The sequence below is a fragment of the Ruditapes philippinarum genome, unplaced genomic scaffold (genome assembly GCF_026571515.1).
Source record: "Ruditapes philippinarum isolate M1 unplaced genomic scaffold, ASM2657151v2 ctg7978_1_1_1_1, whole genome shotgun sequence".
NCBI lineage: Eukaryota > Metazoa > Mollusca > Bivalvia > Venerida > Veneridae > Ruditapes > Ruditapes philippinarum.
The window spans coordinates 99,715-109,850 of record NW_026861966.1 but is presented as its reverse complement, the minus strand read 5'-3'; the positions used below and the strand labels follow the sequence as shown (position 1 = coordinate 109,850).

Below are 10,136 nucleotides of genomic sequence, written 5' to 3'. Positions count from 1 at the left end.
AGCTATGTACATACAATTGTACAAAATGCCCCAATGATATAGATGAGTGTTACTGCGTGCTATGGTGGCTATTATCCCGGCGTTGCAAAGAGATTGCACATCACAATGTTTACCCGGATGTAAAACATGCACATCAGGAATCACGTGTACATCATGCAAGGAGGGATATAATAATGACAATGGTCGGAATGATTGTAGCAATCGTTACTGTCCTGAAAATTGTAATTGTGATAACGGTCAATGCACATCATGTAAGGACGGATATTACGATACCAGTAATAAATGTAATAGTTTATGTCCAGATAACTGTGTCACGTGTACATCGAATACAAATTGTGGATCGTGTAAGGATGGTAATTTTAAAGGTCACCTGAACGACAACATAAACCTTCCTTTGTTGAAAGACTGTTCATACAAATGTCGAGAGAGCTGTGCACAATGTGTTTCCTATAATAATTGCTCGCTTTGTAAAACTGGTCTTTATGGATCGACATGCGACCACAGTTGTTCAGCTGGTTGTATGTCAAACACTTGCGATAGATTAACTGGAAACTGCCATTGCTTTCATAATTTTGCTGGAGTAATATGTAATCAAGGGGAAAAACCCGGGGAAATTTTGGAAATGTGTGCCCATAAAATATGGCCTTCAGGGGGAAAGGTTTTTGTCGTGAAAAAAAATTCCCGGGAAAATTTTACAGACGGAGTTCTTTTGAAAACGATTGTTGGGGAAAAAGTGACTCTGGTTTTTAAAAGGCTGGTAAAGGGCAATACTGAACAATTTTTGTCCTGTTCCCGGGTGTTTTAAAAAACAGCATTGCAAAAAAGTAAGGGGGAAAGCCCCAAATGGGTGTTTTTGTAATTTTTTAAGGGGAACAATGCTATCAATGCATTTTCCTGGGAAAAAATGGGATACATCCAAAAATATCTGTTTCCCAAAAAACTTTGCCGAGTCAAATCCCGCCCCAAAAGGGCACTGGTTTTTTGTTTTTGCGTTTGGTCAACTTTTAAAGGGGAAAAAAAGTTATAGATGTCCCTCCTGGTTTTTTATGGGGTTTGCCCTTTTTTGAGAAATTTCCCGATTCATTGTTTGAACGGTATGTGCCAGAAAAATTTCAGGAACGTGCTCTGAAAACGGTTTTAAAAAAATTATTCTTGGGGACAGATGTTGTAAAATCAAAACTGTTTTCAACATGTTTGGGGAGGGTATTAGTTTTGTTAAAAAAATGTAAGTCTGGGGTACTTTCAATTTACCAATTGACAAAAACAATTCCTCAAAAATGCTTTAATCCTGTCATATCGAATCAGGGCCCTTTTTGGGGGTTGCCCAAAATAACCCTTTTTTGGTGATAAATTCAACTCGTCATGTGCCTCTACATGCAACACTCAAACAACAGCAATAGGAAGTTTATGTCAGCAAATGAATGGAAAGTGTCTATATGGATGTGTAGATGGTTTCCACGGTTTACAGTGTTCTGAGAAATGTTCTGTTTATTGCAAAGATACACTTTGTAAGCAAGACGACGGCAAATGTACAAAAGGCTGCATAATAAAAGTAAAGAATGACCACATTTGCCCTCTGACATCAGGTAAGATAAATTTTAACCAGCTCGTTTTTTCATCATTCGTTATATATGTTTTCATTTTTAGCTATGTTATGTGTTAATGTTATGTCTCCTCTGTATATTTGTAATGACGATGATGATGATGTTGCTGTTGCCGCTGCAAATGATATTGAAAATAATGTTAATGATTATGATTTTAATGATAAGAATAACTAAAGTATCTGCCACAACAATTATACACGTGTTTATGTATAGAATAGAATAATACAATATGTAAAGCAAATTAAAAGCAAAGCATTTGATTATATTTTATGTCTTGATGGATTTATAGTGATACACAATGTATAAACTTTTAAATATGTCTTAAATTAAACCCATGTAGCACTCTCCTATTTCTAAGGTAAGATAATTGTGTTGTTTATCGCTGTTTTTTAGACTCAAGTTCCTCCGAGCAGTCAGTAAATACAGCTGCTATATCACTTGGAACAATTCTTGCTGTGTCATTAGTTGTTAACATCATATTTGTGGTTGCGTTGATTCTCTGGAAATATCGGAAAAGGTAAAGATTGTTCATATTTAAAACTGAATTTAAGTCCAAGAAGGAACTTAAAGAACAAGAAAGTTTCAAGAATACTGTACAATATATAAATTATGTCAAACTTCTAAAAAACTTTTCGCCTTCTGAGTTCCACTTTGCAAAAAAATGAAGAAAGAAGTAAAACTATTGTCATGACCCTCTCGTTACATTTCATTTCTCTTAAACAATCAAAGATCTAACTTAAACAATTTTGACTTATTAGTACTATCAAATTTAAAATACATTTGTAGGAGTGAGATCATCGTTTATGGTACTTTCAAAATACGATGTTAAAAAGCAACACATCATTATAATTTTAGTAGCTTTTTACTTCCGCGTATTTAGAATCGCTTGTATCCATTATATTTTCTTGTCAACAGTTTTTGAGTAAATGACAAGTCAAATGATCTAAACAAATAAGTCCAATATTTCATTTTTATTACAGGGTCAATGATACTTACAAGGCAAAAGGACCTGTTTATGAAAACGCAGGTAAATAAATACTAGTTCTTATTTTTTACTGATAGATGATGTTTTTTTTTCATTAAGAATTTTATGTTCTTCATATCAAGTTTTATCATAATTATTTATTTAATATATGATAAACAAGATCAACAGGGAAAGGCGGCGTTCAATGAACGCAACCCCCATATGACCCAGCAACAAGAACCAATGACAAAGAGCCCAGGCGGACCCCAAACAAAAACAGGACAGGGCAAAGACAGAGCACGGACAGGTTAATCATTAAATGATAAATAAATTGTAACTGATTAGGAATTCAAAGAAAAGGATAATAGGCCCACAAAGGGGAAGGAGACAGGAGACCGGGGGAAGGGGGGGGGGGTAATCAAAGAAATAAAAACTAGAGGCAATGGGGAAGATACTTACCGTAGACGAGAAAACAACAAGGGACACAAGCAAAAGTGTCACCAAAACAGTATGAAACAACATAGACATACATTTGAGGAACACAGTGGGGCGCCGCCTTGGAACGGTCAGCAGCATATTAATGACTGCTGGGGAGTTTAAACCGGTTAATGGTGCACCAAACCTCGCTCTTAGCCCCACCATGTTCCTATAAACGAGACAGTGTAAATAAAATGCATCCCCGCCAAGTGAAATTCTAACAGTTGTCATGGTTACAAAAGGTTAAATAAGTAAAACACTAAAATGATCATGTAGAAACATATAAAAGTAAACTTTTATAAAAAGCTCGATTGCGAAACAAGTTCTTGCACTAATGTCAATCATTTTAGAGTCCGTTTCCTGGAACCAACCAGTCATGGTGTCATACAAAATACGGATTGTAACCCGAGTAGGGCTCGAGCACATGATCCCTGGATTAAGAGGCATACACCTTAACCACTAGACCACCGCTCCCTTTATAGCTCCATTTGCACGGTCAGTTCTTAATTAAATGACTTCCAATCTGAATCTTAATATGTTCTTACAACTGAGTTTCAAGCATGATAATTTAGATAAAATAGTATCATAATTATTCAAATATTTCCAGGCGTAATTATTTAGATAAATAATAGCATAATTATTTAAATATTTCCAGGCGTTATAATTTAAATAAAATAGTACCGTATAAGTGGTTTTTTCTGCGGGCTCCAAATTCTGCGGTTTTTCCAAATTTTGGCATGTTTTTATTTCTGCGGACTTTATTTCTGCGGCACATTCTTTGGACAAAACATGATTTAAATTCTGCGACTCGTCTTATCAAAGTATAAGTCACATTACCCTATCTATTATATTTACATACATACGTTCGCATTTGTTTATCGTCGTCACCGCAAAACTGTATAGTAATTACAAACAATTATATTGTTTGCTTGCAAACAAATATAATGCGCAACAATAGAAAGGTATACATCTTTGATCAGCGTGAAGTAACGTGTGAAAAATATACCCCTGTAGTATGATCTTTAATTTAATAAAATTGATACAAGTTTACCTATCGTATTAGATGACATTATAAGTAAACAACGATTATTTAGCAGTATAAGGGTTGGAATGGTTTGAAATATCTTTATTTTTAAATTGGCATAATTAACAATAAGTACATCCTTACAAACACACATTACATACTTAGCCGTCTGCAATTTTATACAACTTGAAAACCCGCTAACCGTTATAATCTGTTTGTCGTTATAACTTTAGACGAAACAGGTCACAATGTAGGATACATATCGTAGCAGGTTAGAAAAATATTCTGCGGTTTTAATTTCTGCGGTGCCGAAACTGACCGCAGAAAACGCAGAAATAAAGTCACCGCAGAAAAAACCACTTATACGGTAACATAATTGTTCAAATATTTTCAGGCATTGAAATGGAAAGTGGAAATTCAGGAAATCCCGGCAGTGCCAGCAAGCATGGAATTGTACAAGGTATTTCTTGTTTTCCTAGACTTTCAATTGGCTTCTTGCGTTTCATTTAAAATACTCGTATATGTAATTACTTACAATTTCTTTCGTACCTATATTATCATAACATACCTTGAATATTTTTAAGGCTTTACGTTGAAAATATTTAATATTAAGCATTATCACACACCCGTGCCGATTTTGCGACTCCATAAACACGGGGGAGGAAGTGTTACACGAAGGATGGAGTTCTTATGATAACTTGTTTGGAGTTCTTATGATAACTGTCACGGAGTTCCTGGAAAACGTTACGGATTTCTGTGGAAAACTTTCTATATACTTGGAGAACACATGTAAAAAATGGTCATTTTTACCTTTAAATGAGGAGTTTGAGGTGCTAAATTAAACTTTGATAATTAAGCTTGCCCTACATATTGTATAATATTTCAGAAAAACTTTTTAGTCAATTTTTCATCGCCTTTTTAAAAAGAATCTGGTAGTTTTGAGTAAAATTTCCAAATTACTTCTCATTCGTACATATTGACCTTTTCATTTGTGATCTTCTTCGTTGCTTTACATAAATACATAATTGTAATGCATAGTTGCAAACATAAAGCCCAGGCAAATAAATTGATATGAAGCATAGTACGCGTATCATTTGCACACACATTTGGTTATATTATGTTGATTTTGAGCGTATTTTAGTTCAAGATATATTTTTCTTACCCCCGTTTCGTGAGGGTTTTTTGTGTTTGTTTGTGTTTTTATTTCATTTTATTGGAATGACTGAAAACATACTTGATGTAGAGCATTTACTTACAGGATAAAAATACGCTTTCCATTTAATATTTAAGCATGATTTCTTCATGTATACATTATTCCTGGCAGTTTTAGAGAACATTAAGTAATTATGCTATCGATCTGCCGAAACAAATTACATGTAAATGGTTTGCAGCAAAATAGGAAGTAGTATGCACTACCTTTATCGAAATTTAAAGAGGTGGGTGTCATCTTTAGGTATTCAATGGATATCTTTATTTCTAAAAGATATAAATTTTGTCATAGAAACGTATAAATTTCTATGAAAATGATATGACAATTGAAAGTAAGTCTTTAATAATATATGTGAGTCACCATGGTTCATGCCGTTTCTTTCTCTATTAAATCCAATGAAGCATCACGTGACGTACAGAAATCTCCATATTGCGGAAAATTATTGCATACATTTTTCTTATCAAAGTTAGGAGTCCTTCGGGCATTCCCCCTAAATAATCCTAGTTGTGGAAACTTTTTCTGTAATTGATAACAAAAATATATTGTCGAATTTCTGTCGCTCCAACCCGTAGGGCTCGTGCAAATCTGTTGAAGAGATCGATAGTAATCGATTAAAAAGGTCATACATTTTGGTTGCATGGGTGTGAAGGATATCCCAGATATTTATTTGTTGTTTATGGTATAAAATGATACAAATTACTTAGCCGCTTCTTGAGGAAAGCCCAACTAATATTGTCTGCTTAAGAAAGGCGATTGCTTAAAACATGTAACTGAGAAAAAAGTTTAATTTTTTAACATTTTTTGCCTGGTGGGTTAAGTCATGTTTCCGCTGAATACAGGTGACCGCTGGTTCAGGTTTTCCTGAAGATAGCCCATAATTCACCTTTTTATCCTTTGTAGACTGTTTCATGTTCAATCTATTCTTAAAAGATTTGGGGTTTTCTGACAGCCGAATCCTGAAAAAATGACAGTTACCTAAAATTTACGTGCACACCAAGCTATATACATGTACCGCATATTCATCATAATAACGATATGCATGTCTATTATGCGACTTATATATTTCTCTGTAGTTGCTGTAAATTCAGCGTTAACATAAAACTTTATATACACAGAAACATTTAGTGCATTCGTTCGGTTTTATAATGTAAATATGAATTCGCGCGGATTTTATTAGAAAAATATCTTTTTAACTAAAACACGCTCAAAACCAACATTATATATTACTTATTTTTGTGTTAGGCTGAGAGTATAAAGTTTCATGATAATTTAAACACTTATTAAATAATAAAATTCGCGTAAACGTACCGTAATTAAGCACAAGAAACACACTGGCAGTAACAAAAGTTATCATAAGAACTCCAGGACATATTTTGGGTTATCACAAGAACTCCGTGACATTTGAAAAATCGGGTATAAATTTATTAGCCTGGGCTTTATGTTTACAACTCTCCATTATCATTAGGTCATTAAGTAAAGCAACGAAGGAGATCACAAATAAAAAGGTCAGTATGTACGAATGAGCAAGTAATTTGGAAATTTTATTCAAAACTACCAGATTTTTTAAAAAAGACGATGAAAAATGGACTAAAAGTTTTTTCTGAAACAAAATATAATACGTAGGGCAAGCTTAATTATCAAAGTTTAATTTAGCACCTCAAACTCCCCATTTAAAGGTAAAAATGACCATTTTTTACATGATTTCTCAAAGTATATAGAAAAGTTTTCCACAGAAATCCGTAACGTTTTCCAGGAACTCCGTGACAGTTATCATAAGAACTGCAAACAAGTTATCATAAGAACTCCATCCTTCGTGTTACACTTCCTCCCCCGTGATAAATATAGTATTGCATTACCGTGCATATATTTTTACGTGACGTCATTAGCGTTATACAAACATAGTGTAAAGACGCGCTAAATGTTAGCGTTATACTATAGGCGCGTCAATGAAAAATGACTCTTATTTCACTTTTAACGGTCTTTATTTTGGATATGTGATAAATAGAATATTAAATTCGTGTAAGTTCATTACTGAATTTCTTTCACTCGTTGATTCAAATAATATTATGCACGCCGGAGCCTCGCATAATATAATTTTATTCAACTCGTGCAATAAATTCAGTATTGAACTTACACTCATTCAATATCCTCTATTTTTTAATATTTCAATGAAGATGTACATTCATGCTTTTTTGCTTAACTTATTGTTCAGAAGTTAAAATGTTATGCGAGCCCTTTAATCGCAATGGGCATTGTAAGTTGTTTTTGTTGTTGTTAAAAAATCAGCCGCATGTATTCAAAGGGTAACTTGTATATTTCAATCACATTTTATAATCCGTTATGTAGTCATTAACTGTAAAGTTGCGTTGATATATTACAAGAATATCAGTATATAGAAAGGTTTATTTTTCAGCATCAAACAGCGACCCTGTGTTAAAGTCACCTGACTATGAGGATCTTGGAAGAGTTCAAGGTAATTGTGAATTAATTGTTCAGATCATTCATAAGTTATTAAGTATCAAAATATAAACTGTTTATATAAATTTTTCGTCTACATTCTAGTTGGTTTTATTAAATGATTTTAAAATATTTTTCTTTTCTTCTCGTTTATACAGTATCTGAGCATGAATATGGAGAAATTCGTCCACATACTTGATACCATTGAGTTACTTATAACAGTAGGCACACACGAAGATAAATGATCATCAACAACAACGAACTGTTTTTAAAGAGTCAGACTGAGAACAGAGTAACAATATAATTAATAAACAATAGACGACATTATATCAAACACAAAGTCATTCTTTATTGTAAGGTTCTGATTATCTGTCTAATATTTTATGTGTTAAACACTATTGTAAATACTTTCCTTAAAAGCATTTAAAACATTTGACTGCATGTTGATATTTTGATGTCCGCACATTTGAAGGCAGAACAGTTCCATAAAACGGATGTCCATATTTACATATAGAAAATTTGAAATTGACAAATACCTTAGTGAAACACCTACCAAATAGTTTATATATGTGATCAAATTCAGAACTAGAAATCATAAACTACCGATTTAAACTGAAAATTGGCATGGGATACCTTTAGAACAGAGAAAATGCACTCTCTGCAATCAAAACATAGGCGACGAATTGCATTTTCTATTAAAATGCCCAAATTTTAATAAGGATAGAAAAAATATATCTCTGAAATTTGTTATTATATAAATCCAAATATAATAAAGTTTGATGAATTAATGAACACTGACCCCTCTAAATATGTGATATATAAAAAATGTGCATGTTTATAAAAAATAATCTTAGAAAAATATTGAACTAAATTATAAACTTTGATAAATATTTTTGAATTCATTCGTTTTATTTGGTATGAATGTTAAACTTTCTCCTGTCCATGTTAAAAGAATATTGTAAGATGCGTGAGTTACATACTGTTAACCTTGTAAACATTTGTAATTTGTTATTTACCTCATACTTACATGTTTTGTGTATGGAGTGAATAATAAAATCTTGAAAAATCTTAAAATCATAATTTGATACCTCATTCATTTTATATAACTTTTTTTGTACAACTGTGCATGTGATCTTTTTGTAATAAGATCAAAATATATCAAGTTGAACTGTTAATGTTTTTTAAGTCTGATCTATAAATTACTTACTTATTTACTAATGTTTTTTAAGTCTGATCTATAAATTACTTACTTATTTACGTTGAATTACTTATTTCAAATGGCGACTGTCCAGCTTTACAAGGGGAGGAAGACATCAGCTGCTCTTACGTACTTTATTAAATTATATTAATTCTGTTTTGCCGTTAAAAGATATTACATTTATTCTTTATTTGCTTATGGTATTGTTATTTTAAGTTAATCACATGAAGTCTTACAAAATAGTTTAGATAAATTGCATAATTACTGTACTGTATGGGGATTAAAAGTAAATGAAGTTAAAAGTAAGGTTATGGATTTAAGGAAGACGGTTACGATTAGAAATAATAAGAGCATTGGAAATATAATAGTATTCCCTTAGAAATACTCGACAATTTCAATTTAGGTACTGCATTTAACTATACTGGTATTTTTTAATTTGAATCAAGAGTATTTAGTTAGGAAAGACCTCAAGGCATTAAATGTTTTATTCTTCAATCTGAAACCTTTGTTAAAAAAGTACTTCTTTGCAATTGTTTGATGCTTGTGTTGTATGTATTTTGAAGTATGCCTGTGACAAAAAAGTGGATTTTGTAAAAGTAAAGAAATCGAACGAGCATATCTAAAATTTTGTATGTCCATGTTATGTGTTAAGCAGTCAAAAAGCAGTATGTTTATTTATGTTGAGCTGAAAACGCACCCTTCAAATGTAAACAGATGTGTACGCGGATTATCAAATTCTGTTCAAATATTGTTTAAAGTAAAAATGTTATAGTCAGTAACTTATAAGAGATTAATACACGGCAAAGTAGGGCCGGAAGGTGATAATCGGCCCGGAAAATGAATAATGGTCCCGAGGGCATTATTCATTTCAGGACCGATTATCTCCTTCTGGCACAACTAAGACGTGTATTAATGTCTTTAAACACACCTGGTAGATCTAATAGTATCAATTTTATGAAAATTAATACCTTGAAATTTTTTTCCTGCATTTCTACTGTACAGTACAGTAACTTCTATTGTACAGAACCGTAATTTCTACAGACTTTTTGTATGTTCATAGTACACTTCTGTACTGCAGAATCTAGAAGCAAGTTTTATATCCTATTTTTCGGAATGAATCTGTCGTATTATTTCTTTAAACTTCAATAGTAATAAAACTGTATGTGTACGAAATATGCTTCAGCTCTCATAATAAAATCAAG

General features: G+C 32.5%; 1 protein-coding gene across 1 annotated transcript; it reads left to right on the top strand.

Moving 5' to 3' along the window:
- Nucleotides 1-1,341: 1,341 nt before the first annotated feature.
- Nucleotides 1,342-8,933, top strand: LOC132717483 (uncharacterized). Its single transcript, XM_060700967.1, has 6 exons — nt 1,342-1,586; nt 1,998-2,121; nt 2,585-2,631; nt 4,464-4,529; nt 7,693-7,752; nt 7,895-8,933. The coding sequence occupies exons 1-6, from the start codon at nt 1,418-1,420 to the stop codon at nt 7,933-7,935; spliced, it is 507 nt and encodes a 168-aa protein (XP_060556950.1). The 5' UTR covers nt 1,342-1,417; the 3' UTR covers nt 7,936-8,933.
- Nucleotides 8,934-10,136: the final 1,203 nt, after the last annotated feature.